The following is a 20,311-nucleotide window of genomic DNA, read 5'->3' on the forward strand; positions in this document are numbered from 1 at the left end:
ACCAAAATACAGATGTGTATCTTTGATTTCTTTTTTTAGTTAAAAGGTGTGTTAATTACATCTGTGTGTGGGGGTTAGCTAACAAACATGTGACAAACATTAGAGAATTTGTAATCAATAATTCAAGGAAAATGCTGACCTTTTGTCATTTAGTCAAGAGAACATGCTGAAACAGTGGTCGTTTCAACTTAATATAAGCAGGGTCATGTATCGCAAACGCACACTGCTTTTCAACATATAGAAATGGGTGTTCATTGGTCAGTAACATACAGTCAACTGAAGCAGCTCTCGGCAGAGTGTCCTAAACACAGACAGCTCAGGCTGACTACTGTTCAATATTTCCTGTTAAGTGAAAGGAGTCTCAGACAACAACTGTTATAACTGATCAGAAATTAACACAGGAAATGTGACACCTGTTGACCTCAGTCTCACATGCGCGCACACACACAGTGTCACATACTTCCAGGGGCCGAGCTATAACTTATATATCGTTCAGCTGTGTTGAGTGTCAGCTGGTTAAATTGTTATACTCCACTTCTCCCTCATTCACCGTCTCACTCTTTTTGTTGCCATATCAGCCGCCATCTCATTTGCTACGGGTCAAATTTGAAACTATACACGGGATCATGATTGTTACACTTGAAGTGCAGGAGAGTTGCAGACAGTCTATCACTTGTAGCATTTTAGCTGAAAGGTCCATTAAAATGTAGGTAAAATAATTGTCCTGATAGTATGCATTGTTGTTTTTCATTACCCCAGAATGAGCCTTTTTATACCAGACACTGGGTCATTATTCTTTTTAGTTTTAGGTTCTCCAAAACACTTGAAAACGAAGACTGAGGCAAGGGATATAAAATTTCACACACTATACCGTTAAATATTGATGGTGGAGCACATAACATAATTATCTACTCATCTAACTGTGAGACAATGCCAACCAATTAACTGTCCATTTAATGAGTTTCCAACCACAGGCATACATTCTTGCTTAATGTAACCTAACGATCAAATGATCCCAGGCATTTCAGGGTCCTTCAAGGTTCATCAGCATGCTGCCACTACTGCTGCAGCATGAGAAAGACATCCCCTGGTCTTCTCTGGTGTCCAGTTGAATGAACGAAGCCTTACAGTGCAGTCCAGTAGCACAGGTTATGAGTTAACGAGATTGGGCTCAATATTAAATGCAGGATATTGTTTCTGAGTGCTAAACAAAACAGGCATTGTCCCACAGGGACACAGCAGTACTAAAGCCGCAATATAAAACCTTATCAGACAAGCCTATCACTGGAATCTCTCTGTCTCTCTCTCTCTGTGTGTGTGTACTTGTATTTATATCACTGTGAGGTCCGGAAAAAAACATACTATCTTTGTGAGGACATTTGTGGGGACATTTTGTCTGGAGCCCCACAACTTTAAAGGACATTGTGTGTGTGTGTGTGTGTCTGGAGGTGACCGTGAGAATTTGGGGCCCAGTGTTGAAGGTGGTAATGCAGCTTGAACAGCTGCATGGGTTAAAAAACACACACACACACACACGCACGCACACACAGTGTCAGGTGACACCCTCCATGTCCAGTGTATCACAATAAAACCAAACTGTTCTGATATTTAAAACGCTGCTCTGCTTCAACCAAAAACACACGGTGACAACTGGAGAGTGATGGCTGGTTAGATTTCTGTTGGGGCTCAAAGGATGAAATGTTTAGTATGTAAGGGTAGTAGGTCATACATTGGAGTTGGATATATGGGGACAGTTACAGTTGTCATGAGATAGATTTTTTTTTTTTTTTAAATGAACGAACCAAGACAGACCCATGTATGTCAAATGGAAAATAACCCGTAACGTTCTGTAACAACACTGGCACAGTTTCCTGACACACTGAATTACACACAAAGAAATGAAACATCAGAGACAAACAACCTTTCACACTCACAACAGAGTAAATGAACCCCTAATCAGCACATCTTTAGACAGTGAGAGGAAGAGGGAGTATTCAGAATCCACGCACACACTGCAGGATAACCCTAACCCAAAATGATACAGTCCGTAACTACCATGTGTAATCTTTATAAACTTTTGTGAACAACAAACTAGTTTGAAATAACACTATACTGTCACAGCAAGAGGCAACACTCCGTGTCTCTCTCTCTCTGTGTCTTCCGTCTGTCTATTCTCTAATCGATCGCGTCAGCTGTATTTTTCTTTTGATTTGCGTAGTGTTTTCTTTTCTCTTTTCATTAAAGTATGCCCCCCACAACATTTTTATCTACCAGCCGCCACTGACAACTTCACATTTTTCCTTTTCTTCTGAGCTGCCTAATTACACTCCCAATCGTTTCCAAACCTGATCTAGAGCCTGGTGTAAAGGGAATGGACGAGCATGTTTCCTCCACAATTTACTGAGACATTTCTGATGAGCTGTGAGGGTTAGAAGACCTACAGGGGACTGACCTCGAATAGTCTACAAAATTAAAGCAGACAGGCCGAACATATTTCCTCAAAAAGCTATGAATAACAGACACAGAGAGTCTTAAAACCAACACGCACGCAATGAGTACAAATTTGCATTAAATGTTCCACCTCAGAATGTGTCTGACTAATGAGGTGACGCAACCACACAAACATTGGACACAGCAGATGTGAAAACAGGACTGTGTGATGTGAGAAAATTTATAGGACAAGCAAACGTGTAGGATGGAGAAAGCTTTGTGGACTGAAGGAAGTCTGTATTCACAACACATATGTATGCTTGTGTGTGTATGCGAGAGAATTGGATGTGTTTTGTGTGGATACAGACAGCAAATTCTGTTTCAAACAGTAAACACTTATGATTATATAGATCCACTTTAACCCTGTGTGTGTGTACCACTAAGTACCACTACTCTGAGCGGTCAGATCCCCCATTTCCATCTGTTCTGTACAAACTGAGAAAATACTGTGTGTGTGTGTGTGTGCATGTGTCTTTGTACAGCACTGTACGTGATTATTAATCCTGTAAGAGTTGAGTGCAGCACAGCAGTAAATTAGTACAGCAGCAAGATTTACTGTAACTAAAAGCTGTGATCACTCTTTAATGAGGAGAGCAAAGGCTGGCGTGTGGACCTGCTGTAATAAGTGGAAGAATGACACATTACAAACTTAAATATTAAAATTCTGAGTACAGCGACCGCACAGTCTGGAAAGTCCATCGAGGACAATAAACTATCTCTGTTTCACATGGTACAGCTGGATTCCTTTAGTATAAAAGTATGACTGTTCATCGACGAGTGTTGAGGCTGCCGATGACGTACACTCATTGACAAATCCAGTCAACGTGTTTTTTTTGTTTTTTTTTTAATCTGCTTTCAGACTCAAAGAGCTGAGTTTTCTGTGACAACAGTTCACAGCGTCATGACAACAGAGGAGCCCCCCGATGGCGTGTGGAACACCCCGACTTCCTGTCAGCTTCCTCCTCCGACTCTCTCTATCGCCATGGATACAAAACCAACCCCTCTCTTCTCTATCTTTCAGTGCGGGGTCACGCTCCCAATTCCTCACTTGTCTGGAAGGCAGCGCGCACGCACACACAATATACGCATACACAACACACAGACGATAAATAAAAAAAATATTGTGTTTATAAAACGTAGTACAAATATACAGCAGACGTCTCTTTTGCACTGTGTGTACAGTACGTACATATGTGCAATTGCCCACCCAAACATTTCTATTGAAATGTGTGTAAAAGTGTGTGTGTGTGTGTGCGTGCACAAGACTTAGGAGGGTGGTCGGCTGGTGGGTGCGAGGGTTAAATAACTTTCAACCACCAGTTAGTCACAGTTGCAGTCCTCTGATGAACTTTCTCACTGGCAGAAGAAAGTCTGTCCTGTGTTCAATTGAGTTCACTTCCACTCGGTTTGTCTCTGAATTCCACGCTTGACAAAGCAAAAGTCACGCATCCACTAACTTTCATTAGACCAGCTCGTTTTTGTTCTCACTTGACTTCAATGCTGCCTAATTGACTTAAAAACAACCCCGCAGCTCATGAAATTAGAACATTTTTCACATAAAAAAAAACAAAAACATACATGTATTTGTGAGAAACAAAAACCCAGGGGACTCTCAATTGTGATTACACTAATTGTTTGTTTGTAATTTCAGTGTTTCTGTCTTTGAACACTGCAACAGGATATTAGACTGACTTGCCAACTTTGTTTAATGTCACATAAAAGAAATATGCAAAGTTACATTTCAAAGAGAGAAGTAGAACTGTGTTGTTCATTTAAATATCAGTGACACAAACCTCAGAAATGTTCACCTCAGTCATGACTAATCAACAAAACACTATTACATTTAGACCAGGAACAAAATGAAAGTAAGAATCATTTTCCTGTTCTGTTGTGCTATAATAAAAACGTCTGCATGACAAACACAGAAGAGACTGAGGCAACGCTATTCTCTGCAGTGTTTTGGCTGTAGAATTACTTTGTGCTGTGAATCGTCCATTGCAATACCACAACACAAATACCATCATGTCAAGTTTGAGCCAAAAACTTTCAACGTTAAAAACATACATTGCATCCTTTAATAGTCATATTAGAATTGCATTTTAGTTCATACCACTTGCAACATCAAGCAAGGCAAAGCCACAAGAAGCAGGGTGGTTTTGGTGAGCCTCAGTGCTGTCACGACCTGTATGACCCCGGATGTAGGTCTTAGGATTTCAAACAATGCCTTTGAATCATCGTGTTTGCAAAATTTGCAAGACAACAGGAACACGGATGACTCACAGCCACACAACGACAGCAAGAACAAATACTATATACAACAGGGAAACACAACTGTTGCAAGGAACATCTTTAGTGTGCTCCATAACATGGAAGGATGAGTATGTTGGATTCAGATGCATTCAGTAGTTACTTAGTTAAAGGTGAAGTGTCTGGTTATCGCTTCAAGAAATGTACACATATTATGTAAAGAATTATCCTGGAAGGTGGAGTGTCCATTGTCTCCACGAGTCCATTCATGCTGTAAAAGGCTCACATGCCCATTAGATGTCCGGCCGAGAGGCAGAAAGGTTCTCTCCCTCTCCAGCAGCCTCAGTCCTTGGTGCCAGTCTTTTAAAAACACAACAGTGGCTTTTGTGTGCGGGCACCGGCAGAGACAGACAGCCATTGTCAGCTGGTGAAACTTCAGACACAGCTCTTCGACTGGAGAGACTACAGCGAGAGCATTGGAGTTTAGTTTCAGCCACTTGGTTTCACTCTTCCTCTCCTTTTCACCTTTTGTTCTCCGTGATACTGTGGTCTTCTCCTCATCTGACCCACACTCATTTATTGGTTATCCTCAGTTATTCCTCTGTCCAAATATGTTGAATCGAAATCCTCTCTCACCGTTCTCCCTGGAACCTATCACACCTCCGCCCTTTCTAATCATATATACACACTGCAGTTTTAATTAGGGATAAGTCGTTATGATAGTCAGTATCTGTATCAGTCCGATACTGGCCAAAATCACGAGATCATATATTGAAAAATGTAACGTAAGCCTTAAATACAATATAAATGCTTTACCAAACGTCCAACACCACTGTCTTGTGACAAGGACATGAATGAGAGCAGCAAAGGTCTGCCACGCACACTATTGGATCATTATCATTATAGTTAAGTGGCAAATGCATCAGCACAAATGTCATATAGACAGCAAAGTTAACATATCGTACTGATATCGGTATTGATACAAATTCACGGTTGTGATATTGGGGACCAAAAAGTGGTTTTGACACTACGAAGAATGAGATGAAAGAGACTGATATGACATGCAAATCCTCATTTTAATACTTAAAACACAGACGGGGGACGGTAGCTCAGTAGTAGAGCGAGTCCTCTTTCAACACGAAGGTTAGGGGCAATAGGGAGTCTCTGCAAGTCTTGGGCAAGAATGGTGCAAATGAGTATGAAAGATCACACTTTTATACAGGGCTGCACTGTACGAAAATTGTGGGAGGGAATAGGTGAATGGCAAAACTGTAGTATAAAGCAGCTTTGAGTGGTCATCAACTAGACTAGACTAAACAAGCGCTATATAAATACAGACCATTTACTTACTCCTCAGGTGGACTTCTTGTGAGCAGTCACTTTTCCAACTAAACACCAAGCTTCAAGATTCTTTTAAGCAGGCTCAAAGTACATCTGAAATACCATCCCCTTGCACATCCAAACTTCAGAGAAATCAGTAATGTAGGTGTGAAAGTACAGGCTCTTATCTAGACTATCATCTATTATATTTTATGCTACAATTTGTCTCTTATATCAAAAAGCAATGGCAACACTGTATATGATTTCCAGGTTTCAACAAGAAAAAGGCATCTCAATCCTCTCCATGACAACTGGCTTTTTACAACAGTCTGGTCACATGTGCCTTCATACCACAGTCGTACAACAAACTGTATAAACTATGGTCAACTACAAATACATACTTGAATAAATAAATACATTTATTTATAAATTGAATGCACTGATCCTCAAAATACAAACTCAAATACAAACTTCCTGGAGAGTTTTTAGGTACTGCATTGGATTCCAATGCAAAGGTCAAAGAAAACTATCAAGCAATCCTGCAGCATAAAACCCATAACAAATACTAAATACACTGCTTATTACTTACAGGCTGTGGTAGAAAGTGTTGATTTAGTGATTTAACAGTGGAGAAGTGGCTGATGCCGCAGGAGTTTGTTTGAGAAGTTTGTATTTCTGTCACATGGTTCTGGCTCAGCACTGGAAATCTGACATCCAATGTCACTGGCTTCCATTAATGCAGGCTGCAAAACCAGCCAGGCAGGATAGAGTGAGAAGGTGAAGGAAGGAATAAAAGAAGCCTGTGTTTCTCACCAACAACAAACACATCAGAAGCTGTGGACATCTGTTGTTTGCTGTACCTGCAAAATCATATTGTAGCTGACGTTGCAAACCCCCTCTCCTCTTTATATTTGTGTCTGCTCTGCTGAGTTTTGCGAGAGTGATTTTCTACCACTGTGATTTTGAAATTTACTTTTGAGAATTTGTACGACCAACTACCAATCACTGCCAAGGTCTACTGCACAAACTTTTGAGTGACACAAGTGTTTCACTGAGCCGAGGTCCTTGTCCAGGCTGCTCAGCATCAAAGAGATCCAGCTGTCCTTATAGCACAGACCGGATCTAAAATAACTGTGACCGCATGCTGCCACAATAGGAGCAGACGGCTGCTAAGTGGATTTAAGGATAAGAGCAGCAATTATGAATAAAATGCTTTAGATGGAGAAGTTAGATGAAAAACCAGCAGGGAGAGGCAGAGTGTCCTAGGGAAGGAACACAAAATATCACTAACCCAAACCAGGCTTTCAATTATTTAATGTAACATCTGTGGTTTTTTTAAAAGTAAAGTAACTGTGCAACCCACTTCCATCAGTACAGAATTTGGTTTTATAATGAAAGCTTGGAATATTAAGTCTGTAAAATTCAGAACATAAAATGTTTGACTGCCAACATAAAAACAAAATAAACTGTGGAAACTTGTGCAAATTAGACTTATCTCCCTCACTGGGTTATAAAGCTTTATCATGCTGTATGTGCCTGTGCGTGTGTGTGTGTTTTACTGCTCACATAATCTCATCTTTAGCCCAGTTAAAGCTAGAAGTAAGGAGACATGCAATTACATCTCTATACGATACTATACTATACAGTATAAAGTCACAAAAAAGTTAAGAATAGAGAATGTTATAATAATAAGTGGTGGTTAATAGACATTGTGATATTTGTGCAGGCGTCATAGACAACAGGATGTAATAGATCGGCTAACAAGTTGCTTATACTGCAGCTTTAAAGTGATCAGTCAGCATAGCAACTCCCTAATTACCGTGGTATTCAATTCATCAAAACAGTAATGTTTGAGTTGGACATCACATGGTGGGTGAAAATGTTATAAATACTTTAAATTAGGGAGGAAAACAAGAACTACATCACAGTGGCACTCAGTACCAGCAGAATCCCTGAGATAATACAGAGATATATAAGTTACATTTACCTTTGAAATCTATCTATCCAAACACTCTGAATCTGGGTGTATGTTCTCACTCGTCATATTATTTACACATTCTGCATGTGCAGAATGTGTATGCCAGTGTTTTGTTATACTATGACACTATAAGGTTTCCTAATGTGAGACCGGATGAATCCCCTCTGGTTCATCCACTCTGAGCGCCCTGGTTGGCCAGATGGTTTCTTACAAGGAGAGCATATGATCACTGAACTCACATTAAATATTACACACTGGCTATTACACCGAGTATGGAGGAAAGCTACAGACATTTATCTCAGTTTTTGCTTAATTCGTTGGTTTGGTCTACTTGGTAGACCAAATATTTTGTTATTAAGTGTAACAAAGTGTTTAATAGTGTAAAAATACACCCATGAATAGTTAACCCTGCAGTGGTTTTGTAAAATATATCATATACACACACAAAGACGAATGATGTCTGTACGCGCCAGTTATTGAGTTGTTTTTAGCATGCAAACTGAGTCCCTCAATCTCACCAATCAACATGTGTCATCAATCTAATAATCCCACAGTGCGTTTATCTCTTCTTCCCATTCAACTGACTGTAGAGGGACAATACAAACCTTCAAACCTGCTGTAGGCAACACTATTGAATAATAATTCCACAATAATAATAGTTCAGCATGAGGTAAATCCAATGATCTGAGAGAGCATTTTTTTGTTTATTCTTAGGAAAATCTAGCCTTGGGAAAGGAGAATCTACCAAATAGATTAAAAGGCGAGCGCACATCTATTGCTGTTCTACTAAGCACCTGCACACTGAGAAATTTGCTGTTCCACCATTGACAAGACCTGCCTAGGCTGCAAAGTAACATTAAACAAAAATGAAAAGGAGTCTAAAAGAAAGCAAGACAAAATCATTTAAAGCTGTGTCAATATTGAGTGTTTCAGAAAAGAAGAAATTGCTCACTCAATAATTAACTACGTTATTTTCTAGGGACTGTGTCTACTACAGCTTTAAGGGTGTTTAGACCAATGCAGCAAAACCCTATGAAATCATAACAGTGAGTCATCTAATGCAGTCTGACAAGAGTGTAAATGTATCACCCCATATGACAGGAAACAGCTAACATATGCAGGTGTTTGCTAGCAGAAGGCATCACATTCAATTTATCTTGTATGGAGAGAAGAAAAAAAAAACTGACAATGCTGTTGAAGATTTAAACTAATGACATTGTTGTAATGTTGTTATCTGGTTTTCTAAACAATGAAAAAAGGAGTTATATACATTACACCCAAAGTATGCAGAACAGTGTGTATGGACAGGCAGCAAGCACACGTGTGATAAGTATAATGTATAGAGGGAACCATGTTGTTGTTGTTGGAAATACGCGTTACTCGGTTGAGCTATAAAAACTATTAACTGGCTGAACTGCTTAGTCATACAAAGCTGCAATGAGAGCTCTCACAACATTGCTGTGAGTTGTTTGCGTGTGTGTTTACACAGAAGTGTGTGAAAAAACATTCTGTGTGGTGTCCAACTACAGGACAGATGGCTGAGGGATGCTCCATTTCCGTTCAGCACCCCCCAACCCCCACCCAGCCTCTATGTACAGTGTAAAACAGAAAGGTGAATAGACAAGATGAATACTGTAGTGTATGAATTCTACATACAAATCATAAGGCAACAGTGTTGTGCTAGTAAATTCAGACGGCTGCAACTTATTTTCCACAGTCCAACCTCTGAGAAGGGGTGAAGGAAGGGGTTAAGTAAATAGTGGACAGATGCTAAATGTAGAGATCATTTCTGAAATAAGAGCAGTGCGAAATTGGGAGACAACCTAAATGTGAGCTTAAGTTTCAGTAGTAACAGTGCTCATTCACCAAATCTGTCACATCAACCCTATTTTCTGTTTCTGCACCAAACTGCAGAATATTAAAAAATAATAATAAAACTGTAATGGGATCTCCTGAGTAAATCTCATCAAATGGGAGCATGAGTTCAGGACATAAAAACCTCTGATCTCATCCTCCTCAACTGAGTGTCGCGAGATTCACCTCTTACACTTTAGTTGAATGGTACAACTATAACCTTTTTACGAATCCAGGTCAAACATTTTAGCATGCTGTTTGATTTCCCAAAGGTCAAATCGAAATGTCAACCAATTCTGTACTGAGGACGGGAGAAAGCAGACAACCAGGGAGCTGTCGTTGAGCGTTTGGGAGGATCTCAACTAAACTACAGACCACATAGGTTTCCTACATTTTGATGCTAATAACATTATCAATATTGGGTAATTATGGAGTAAAAATGTGGTAAACACTTTAAAGGAGACTATATTAAATATGTAAATGGGTGTGATATACAGTATAGTGAGTGGGATAATTTACATTTTAAAAGGTTGTGCTCATCAGCGCTCTCTGCAGGACAAATTATGCAACAGCGTGACTAATTCAAACATTAGTTGCATCCCAGCTGACATTTGTTACTATGCATCAGGACAGCTGCTTACAGCTTAATTACTTGCCTCATATATTGCTTCTACAGATTTATCAGTCCTTGCATCTCTATGTAAAGCATGACAATGACATTATGTGTAATTTTGATTTGCTTAGCCATAAGGTGATTTCTTTTTCCCATTAGAGCTTGAATTGAGCTTCAAAATCATATGGATATGAAGCTTAGAGTATTTCAGGGCTCCTGAATTAATGTGAAAATATGGAGGGAGCACTGAAACGCAAGCTTAATCTTTCTCTTTAAACTAGATTTTGCAGATGCCACTGGTGTAAGTGTGAACTGAGGGTGCATTATGATTATTTGATGTTAATTTGACACTGATTGGCCTGATAAAGTGATTAGCTTGAAAACTTGCATGCTCAGAGTACTGAACATAAGTTATCCACTTGTTGGGATGAAACTGGAAGACTGGAGTGTTTACCCATTTCAATACAACCAGGCTACACAGCCTATAGAACTGTTGTCTAGTACATGCACACCAGGGACCCTGAAATGTTTAATTATTTATCATTTAAACAATAGTTTCAGATAAGGAAGAATGGGTGTTTAGCTATCAAAATTACACAAATGGGGCACATGCATGCATTTGAACTCATGTGTATAGGTCTACAATTTAAGCACAATGAAGGTTGCACATGACCCTTCAAAATATCATAGAAACATTATTTGTAAAAAAAAATAAAAAAATATGTAGCTTACTGCTGCAGCAGCAGCTCCAAGTTACAGAGCACATTTCACACATCCACTGTCCACCAGGATAACAGAAACCAGAGCACAATCACACTGCACATTGCATGTCATTCACCGCCTATACTTCAACTTGTGTTTAAGAAAATGGCTCAACATGTTAATTGAAATCTTTGCTTGGAACCAAATCAGATTGGACAGGAATATTCACTCTGTAAAAACACGTTACCCCTCAAAAAGGGCACGTTTTAAGAAATGTCATTTACGAGAGAAAATGCATCTTTCTTTGGCGCTGACTGCATAGTCTGAACACGCACACCCGGCGTGTGCAGATTATCCACGGGAATAAAACACACGCGTAGCGCTCAATCGTTTCAGTCTGAGCACAGCATCACATGTCAGCAGCCACACTCCACTCACTTTCTTACCTATTTGGCAGAAAAGGAGCAGCTGGGAAACGAGAACATCGGTCCTGTGAAGCGCCGTCTCCATGGTGTCGGCGTGAAAATTGAGCGTAAAGAGGCAGACGGTGGGTTTGTGCAGGGATCAGGTGCGTAAAGATGCGCTACCACATCATCGTGCCTCCTCTGCTGCCTCTAAAATGCTCGGGTTGGTTTGGCTCGGATCAGCGCGGCTCGGCTGGGTTTGGTTTAAGAAGTGAGGTCTGGTTGGGTGAGTGGGGACGCGCACTCACATATGTAACGCGCGCCGCCCACTGTGGAAATCACTGCTGTAATATTCTTATGACATGACCACAGGGACAGATGTGTGTGTGTGTGTGTGTGAGAGAGAGAGAGTGTGAGCAGTGTGTGCTGCAGTGTGTGAAATTCTAATTTACAGTAGCATTATTTTGTCTGCTGAAAAAAAACACGAATAAACTTGAATAATGAATTTGATGATACGTGAATACTGCATTATTCACCTAAATCTGTTTGTGTTACTGTAATATTTATTATTTCTATTAGGGCTGCAATAATTAAGCAGTTAACAGCTTAGTCAATTAGCCAACAATTACTATAATTGATGAATCCATTTTCAATTGTGTTTTTTGTGTTTGTTTGTTATAGGTTTTTTTTTTTAAATAAGTTATTCAATTTCAGCTTCTTAAAGGTAAATTCTTCTGCTTTTTTCACTCTATGTCAGTGAACTCAACAGCTTTGCTTTGTGGGAATCAATGTTGTCACAATTTTCTGACATTTATGGGCGAAACAACCAATAGATCAATCAAGTGAATAATACATAAACTAAATAAATAATTATCAGTTACAGGCAGCTTTACTTTCATACTACAGTGTCCAGCTGGTTGTGGCTGGTTTCATTTACAGTAGTTAAGTGCTCTGTCCTTGTTACATATATTACATACTTTTCTATGCTCATTTAGATGGAATGACTCATGCTTTGTGGTAATTGGACTGATCTGCTGTATTATGATAAGACAAGTACTTGATGGGAAAACAGGTAACATATGAAGAGTGACAGCATAGGAAACAAACATTATGTATGGCAGAGGTAATTCAAACATCCATTATCTGACCCCTGAGTACCAGAGACAGTCAACAGGTCCGTATCTTCTAGTGGTGGACTTTCATGAGAAGCTTCATTGGAGTGCCTTAGAAAGCTTTACCTCACAGTGTGTGTGTTTAAAGCAGTGAAAGGGCTTTAGTCTGCTGAACTGAAGAAGCGTCACACAACAGAACAAGAATGTGGATCAAGCCAAGCCAGGACTGTCCCACTAGGGAATCATTCTCTTTCTGTGTGTGTGTGATGGTGAGATTTGGCAGAGGTTGGACTGCAAGATTCCCATGAAGTACACAATGGCATAATACTGTGTGAGTGTGTATCTTGTGAAACAGACTGAGTGTAGCTCCACAAGCAACAGGCTTCAGTGGTGCAATAACACACAGTTGTGGAAGCTTATGAATGTTTGTGAGAGTGAGTGTGTGTGAGGCAGGCTTTGGTCACACAATAACATGCTGCTCTCGTTAGTGTGTGCGCATTCATTTGCATAAATTAAGAGCGATAATCCTCTTTAATTCAGACTGGAGCCTTGTCTCAATTGTTGGTCCAACATTTTTTCGGATGCTTGTTACAATATTCCCTCTGCCCCGGTGCTTCCGGGATAAAAACCTGTGCATTTGTTTGGAGAATGTGAGTGTGGTTGGTGAACTAACAACATGTTGATGATTCTAACACTGGTTTGAGAATTTACTAATAAAACCAGACTTAATACGGACAGAAAGTATTGTAAATGCTCCTTGAAAAATGCTTCCTTGTTGAGTCTTTGATGTAAAAAAGATAATTTAGAAACACACTTTTTAAAAAAAACAAACATACATACATCATACATAGTGACAATCCCACCACCACTTCAGCCTCCTGCAAAAACATAAAGAGGTTTTTTTTCGATCTTGTTACAGTGTAAAGCTCCACACACTGGCAGCTATGGATTATGGATTATGTTTGCTCTCTCTTTCCTCTCTCTGACTGTAGAGTCAACATCTCATCTGCACTTCATTCAGGTCATCTTTTGTCAGCTCCGTCTATCGGATTTGCATCCGCTCAATGTATCACACATAATATCTTTGGGAAAACATGGACACCATAGTTTCAACCAAAATGTTACACTTCTGTACCGAGTTGCACAGTTTTGGGCACCACTATAATATGTGACATTATATGACGGAGCAAAAGGTAAATGGTTTGTATTTATATTGTGCTTTTCTTGTCAAATATTACAGTGGTGCCCAAAATTGTGCAACTCGGAACAAGAGTGTAACATTTTGGTTGAAACTATGGTGTCCACATTTTCTGTCACACAACTTTCATATCCATTCAAACACTGCCAGCACAGCCATCAGGAGCAACATGGGGTTAAGTGTCTTGTCCAAGGACACATGTAGGAGTAGTAGAGCCGGGAATCAAACCCATAACCTTCCAGTTGAGAGAGGATCCACTGTACCACTAATTCACCATCATTCAGCGTATGATGCGGTCTTGGTGATGTAAACACTGAGTTTTAAAGTGAAGAGTTTGCTGTCAAATAGTTTCTTTCTCTAAATTGTCAAGTGAAGCCGCACATTCACACCATAATTATTATATCCACATGCTTTGTTTATGTGCCTGTGATTGTGTTTATGTGTGTGTTTCCAAACCCCTGTTGCCATGACAGTGAATGTTGTTTCAGAATTGACATTGATATTGATGTCCAGTGGTGGCAACTGGGGGTCAGTATCGTGGACGCCACCGGGCTGACAAATACAGGAATACTGGTCGATGTGTGTGTGTGTGTGTGTGCGTGTGTGTGTATGTGAGGGGAGAGAGAGAGAGAGAGAGAGAGAGAGAGAGAGAGACAGTGGTCGATGCCTGCCATGGAGCAACGTGGCTCTGTGTGTGGCTTGTTAGACTTGCAAATAAATTGGTTTTGGGTAAATGTTAAATGTAATTTGTGTGTTTGTGTGTGTGTGTGTGTGAAAAAAAAACATATATGCATGCGTTTTGTTGATATCAGCCATTTTAACACAAATATGTGTGCACAAAATGTCAATGTAGCAACAATAAAATACAAGAGTCACAGTGCATGTTTCAGTTTTGAAGGCTTCTATTATGTACCGTGTGTGTAAATATTATCATGCAATGATGCAACATCATGGATGCAAGCTGCTACTAAACCCCATAAAGAAGAAGAAATAAAGACACTGCAGCCACTGCTGTAATGCTGTAAACATATAAATTCACATCAGCTTCTATTCTTTTCTCTTGACTTCAGACTGAGCAAATACTTTATCACTTTAGAGAGAATATACACCCTATAATAGTCAACAAAGATCTTTCAGAGGTTTCCTTTAGAGACGACTCCTTGATCGGAAAACACACAGAGACCAGATTCTGACATCTGGAGAAAAGACTAATGTCGGGATTGTCATTTGTTGACTGTATCAAGCAGCTACAGCTCCTACCAATAGATATGAGCATGCATGTGTGTTTCCAAGAGAGGAACTGAAAAGGCATGACACTGTGTGTATTTAAGTGTGTGTTTTCACATGTATGCCTGTCTTATTGTGATGTGACATTTACAGCATTTGAATTATTTACTCTTGAGGAAACAATTCTCAAACTCATGAATATTGTGGTATTATGGTAAAATTTAAACAACCCAACCCCCCATTTTGTGAATACAATATCATAAGTGGAAAGACTCCGAAAGCTCCAGGTTCATGAGTTGTGTTTCTTTTTTTTGCTGAGGTTTTCAAAAATGGCAAAGCTTTATTTTTCAATGTATGATAAGTGAATATACTGTTACTTTATTCATATAGAGTCCAAAATTGTTGTTTGTTGTCCTCCATCTATATTACTTGAATTACATTAAAGTTATCCACCTGTCATTGCCATTGCTTAGCAACCATTCTCTCAAAACTACACCATTAAAAACACACAACGTCACACCCACAAGTCTGAAGGCACCAGTTGATACACAGGATACACTTCATGGAACCCCATTCGCCCACAGCTACATTTAACACAATCAAGCACAGCCTGGGCTTTATGGTTAATCTCTCATCCAAGCAGATATTGGTTAGCATGGGTTTAACTGCATTACAACATGCCAACACTCTAATGGAGCATGAGACAACTCAAATAAAAATGTATTATATGTATCAAATACGATGGTACAGTGTAAACTGGAAAGTGTGAAAAGATTGCAACCAATGTGAGGTCAAAAACAGAGGGAGGTGTCATAAAACAATCATGTCAGTAAATACACCTTGTCTGCTGAGACTCTGACTCGGGTTTCATACTAAGCCTAATGTGCTTGGTTAAAAAAAAACCCAGGCAGTAAGAGCTTCAAACAGAATGAGGCAATATCTTCAAGAGCTATCAGAGAGTAATGAAAGGCTGTGCACATGTAAAGCAAAATACTTTACAAGAGCTACAGTTTGAGGTGGAGAGAGGCAGCACTTCCTGACATGTTAAATCACCAACACTGCCAGGATTAAGATTTAAATCCCAATGATGCAACCTGTGTAGTGCACGTAACATTTACTAGAACTGGCACATAACCTGGTAAACCCCAACAGACTGTACAGCAACAAAGACATGTTCATCAATATTTTCATACTATTTTATGTATCTTAGTTCAAAAATAATATAATGAGTGGATCCTTTCTTAATAAAAAAGCAATAGAGCCAATCAACAGAAATAAGAATGAATAATGTAGTATTAGAGGCATACATGACATCCACAATCTTCATTTTTCAGATATTTCCAGCATGACTTTAAAACTCTGCAGCCAGTTATGAAAAAAATGCTCCCCTAATACTGTTTTGGCTACTTAAACCAAGCACATCTACAGAACAAAATATTCACAATTAAATATTAAAGAACTTGTGAATCGTAGTAGCTGAAAAATAAAACATGCAAATGTACGCAATCTGGTTTTAAAACAAAAACCTAAGGGCATGGTAGTTTGTCTTTAGATTAATAGATTTTAAGGATTTTATAAAGTGAATTGCAGGTTAAACTACATCCTTGATATATTGTTACCGATGGTATATAAGAGGTCTCCACGCCATAGTTACCTCAACCAGAATTTGATTGACTTGAAACAGGGTTACAGTATGTCCGTTTTGTGGTTTATTCACATTTTAATCCACTATATATTCATTTTCAGATGAATTATTTTGAAGGTCCAGTGTGCATGATTTAGAGGGTATATATCAGGAGAAAGTAACCTTGGAAAGAGACCTTTATATTACACATCCATGGAATCTGCCATGTTTTTCTCCCCATGGTTGTATCATAGCCCAAAGTCAAGACCAATCTAACACTGGCTCTCATGTTTCATGTTGCTTTCATGTTTTTATGCCATAATTTCTCATGCATAAAATACACTAATATGAAGCAAAAGTTGGTTGCAGGATGTAACTGCAGCCCTGGATGCCACTAACTCCTGGTCCTTTTAACTTGCAGACATTCAGTGACTTTGTGTTGTCTTGTGTAAGGAACATCACTTATGCTCTGAGGCTTTACGTCTCCATACTGCTGCAGAGATTAAAACAATCTCATCGACAGCAGAGGAAACACACTTAAAAGTCGGGTCAGCTGTTAAATGGCGTGTGACATAAATAGTGAATGTTCTGTCTTTGAGGCAGCACCAGAGACACACTGAAGTCACACACACACATGCACGCACACACACAGAGGGACAAACACTTACTTTCCTAAGAAGAGGGCACGCACCTCACCCCTGCAGTAGAGTGCTTGTGTTTTTAATTCCCTTCAGTCTGCACAAGAAGACAAACTGAGATGGATTTGTGCTGGGCGCCATGGCAACCAGTCGGACTATTTTCCGTCACTGTGGCTAAAGGAGGGAGAAAAAGACACAGAGAGGGAGAGAGAGAGTTGATCAACCACACACATTTTCTGTCCTTACTCACTGGCAAGTCTTACACACATGCATGCACTGTCTCCCTCACACACACACACACACACACACACACACCTAATTGTGGATGCAGCTCAGTAGCAAACAGGTGTTTTGCAGAAGAATAAAAAGAGGTTTTCACATTAAGCTTTTTTTTGGACCAATTTCAATGAAACATGAACATAAACTTCAACATACACAAACAACATCTCACCTTTATTCTCTGATAAAGGCTACTTTGGGGGAAACAGGTTTGAATTACTGCAGCGATTTATGTTGTTATAAAATCATTGCAATAACCACAACATTATAAACCACAACATTATAGATGAATACATTTATAGGAATCATTAAAGAAATTATAGGTTGTCCCTTGTAGTTTGGAAAACATAGATAGTACCTTACTGACTGTACAGTACTGTATATATTCTATTCACATTATATTCCACAAAAGAAAAGTTGTTGTCACTATCTTTTGATATATAATTTATTTATTTGATTTTCATGATTTAGCTTGCGAAACAGTTCCTGACACACTCACTGATTTTTATTTTTTAGTTATCATTATTTGGGGGGCTTTTTCATTTTGACAGGTGACAGTTGGAAAAGCGCAGGTGTAAATGATGTAAATTAATGATGGCTGAGTTCCTGAGCTTTTCCTGCTAAACATGTCAAAATGGCTGCAATGAAAAAGGCTGAAACTATATAGTAAACCAATGGCCCATAAATGAAACATGACATCAATGACATTTCATCCGGAGTGTAAATGTTGAACACTTCATGTTAAAAAATTGCAAAACAAGTGCATGCATATTATAATTAATGAAGCACATGTTTGAAAGAGCGTCACACTAACTAATAATTAAGTACTTACTCTGGCGTGTTTCATCCATTCACTGGCTTTCACAAAAACATTCTTCAGGCTAACTTTGTGTTCAAATGCGTCGTATTTACTTGTTAACTCAAAATTTTACACGTAAAATGTTTGACGGGCTTGTTTTCAGCCACAATTATTAACGAACTGCGCCACCACCTGGTACACTTTGCTAACCACGACTAGACGACGTCATCACGCCGCGACAAGGAAGTACCGCGGTGCACGTCCTTCACTTTACACAACGCTACTGTGACCAAAACCTCTTCAAAATCGTGTGTTTTTAGTGATACGGCGGTATTACAGTGATTCTCCTGGTTTTGTGGAGTGACAGGAGAAGACAGAAGCTGGAGAGAGAAAGAAGAAAAACCCCGGGAGGTTTTTAATCCTTCATTCAGTGAGTGAGTCTTCAGAATTAACATAGATACTATCATCTTACATTCCTTTATAGACAACCAAAATATGTTGTTCGTTTATATTTAACATTTTGACACCCAACGAGCGTTACAATTGAGGTCCCTATTTCTGTTTTACTTGTCAAATCGCTCATATTATATTGTCGTTTGTCCGTCTTTGTGAAGTGGAATACAGCTTTTACTGATATTCCTTATCCGTTTTCTTTCTTCTCATAAATGTCATATACTTTAGTTTATATATGTTGGGACAACAGATGTAAATTAGTCACTGATCAAAATCCTGCATGTCCATGTTGAGGGACATAAATGTGCATTGCTCCTTCTCCAACAAGAATCAAATGATTAAATGATTTGCAGTCTAATGTTGGACTAATCCTAATGTAAAGGTGCCTGATATTTAGCCAGAGATTTTGTGAGGATCATAACACACAGAAACTACATGGCATGAGATAAGCGGTAGTATTAAAATAATGACTCTTTAACTAGTATAATAGTACAGACTTGTGTATTTCTGCTTTTCTTACATCCCCTCCAAAACTCAGGAAGTGATGTCGGCTCCAAATTCAGCAGAGAGGAAGGCCTGCTGGGACGCCAGGGACCAGCTGTGGAAATGTCTGGATTATAATGGTGACAAAGTTTCAGCCTGCCAGAAGTACCAGAGTGAATTTGAGGGAAAATGCCCTGCTCAGTGGGTAAAGTTTCATGTTTCTTTTTCTAATCTGCTACACACCGTTTTAATTCACTTGGGCAGGATTGAATCTCACCTTTTCTGTTTTTGTTGCAGGTGAAATATTTCACAAAGAGAAGAGTCTACTTGAAATACAAAGACAAGATGCAGGAACAAGGCTTCACACCTGCAGATGGGCCTCAGCAGCCTTCATAAATGAGCTGCAGATGGACTGGCTTTTAGGCTAATTCACACCAGAGCTGGAGGTGCAGGACTTGGAGAGTGGTTTTTCTAACGTGATGTGGATGGAGGACCTGTACTTAATCCTTATCCTTATATCCTTATGTACAGAGACACCATATAGAAACATCTTTAAAATGGCAGAAGGACTAACCAGTGGTGTCAGCTGATCTGGTCTTTGTTATAAAAGAAACCAGAGGGACAAAAGAGGAAAAGGATCTACAATCAATTAATCTATGTCTTGTTGGGTCACCTGGAATTATTCTGTTAGCTTTATTGACAAACCCTACATGTAATATTATATTACTGAAAAATGCAGCCCACACATATATCCACACTTACAGTACATGCACACACTCAGTTATTTGGTCTGAGTCACTAATGAGCACTCAACACTGTCCAAGATTTATTAACCCACTCTCTGTCTCTGAGCAACCATTAAATTATCTGTCAGATCACTGAGTTGTTGA

The 20,311-nt window shown here is 39.3% G+C and overlaps 2 protein-coding genes across 6 annotated transcripts in view; one reads left to right on the top strand and one right to left on the bottom strand.

Annotated features, from left to right (window-relative positions):
• ptprz1b (protein tyrosine phosphatase receptor type Z1b) overlaps window positions 1-11,880 on the bottom strand; it is a 49,720-nt gene extending 37,840 nt beyond the window's left edge. For 2 of the 3 annotated variants that reach the window (XM_044022121.1, XM_044022120.1), the window contains exon 1: window positions 11,651-11,877. In XM_044022121.1, the coding sequence (XP_043878056.1) occupies window positions 11,651-11,714 (64 nt within the window). In that variant the 5' untranslated portion in view covers window positions 11,715-11,877. Of the gene's footprint in view, window positions 1-11,650 lie in introns of all 3 variants that reach the window. The other variant, XM_044022118.1, reaches the window with a different exon arrangement.
• Window positions 11,881-18,691: 6,811 nt separating this feature from the next.
• On the top strand, window positions 18,692-20,299 carry LOC122766901 (cytochrome c oxidase assembly factor 6 homolog). 3 transcript variants are annotated; one of them, XM_044022135.1, is made up of 3 exons: window positions 18,692-18,919; window positions 19,477-19,626; window positions 19,719-20,299. In XM_044022135.1, the coding sequence occupies exons 2-3, from the start codon at window positions 19,483-19,485 to the stop codon at window positions 19,815-19,817; spliced, it is 243 nt and encodes an 80-aa protein (XP_043878070.1). In that variant the 5' UTR covers window positions 18,692-18,919; window positions 19,477-19,482; the 3' UTR covers window positions 19,818-20,299. The 3 variants fall into 3 exon arrangements, with proteins under 3 accessions (XP_043878070.1, XP_043878071.1, XP_043878069.1); XM_044022136.1 differs by having other exon boundaries at window positions 18,692-18,915; window positions 19,471-19,626; XM_044022134.1 differs by having other exon boundaries at window positions 18,692-18,915.
• Window positions 20,300-20,311: the final 12 nt, after the last annotated feature.

The sequence above is a fragment of the Solea senegalensis genome, linkage group LG3 (assembly GCF_019176455.1).
Source record: "Solea senegalensis isolate Sse05_10M linkage group LG3, IFAPA_SoseM_1, whole genome shotgun sequence".
Classification (NCBI taxonomy): Eukaryota; Metazoa; Chordata; class Actinopteri; order Pleuronectiformes; family Soleidae; genus Solea; species Solea senegalensis.

Bases quoted from the DNA above. Each gene is read 5' to 3' on its own strand.
- LOC122766901 (XM_044022135.1), top strand. From the start codon at position 19,483: ATGTCGGCTCCAAATTCAGCAGAGAGGAAGGCCTGCTGGGACGCCAGG. The intron at 19,627-19,718 runs GTAAAGTTTCAT...TTTTTGTTGCAG, and splicing joins GAAAATGCCCTGCTCAGTGG to GTGAAATATTTCACAAAGAG.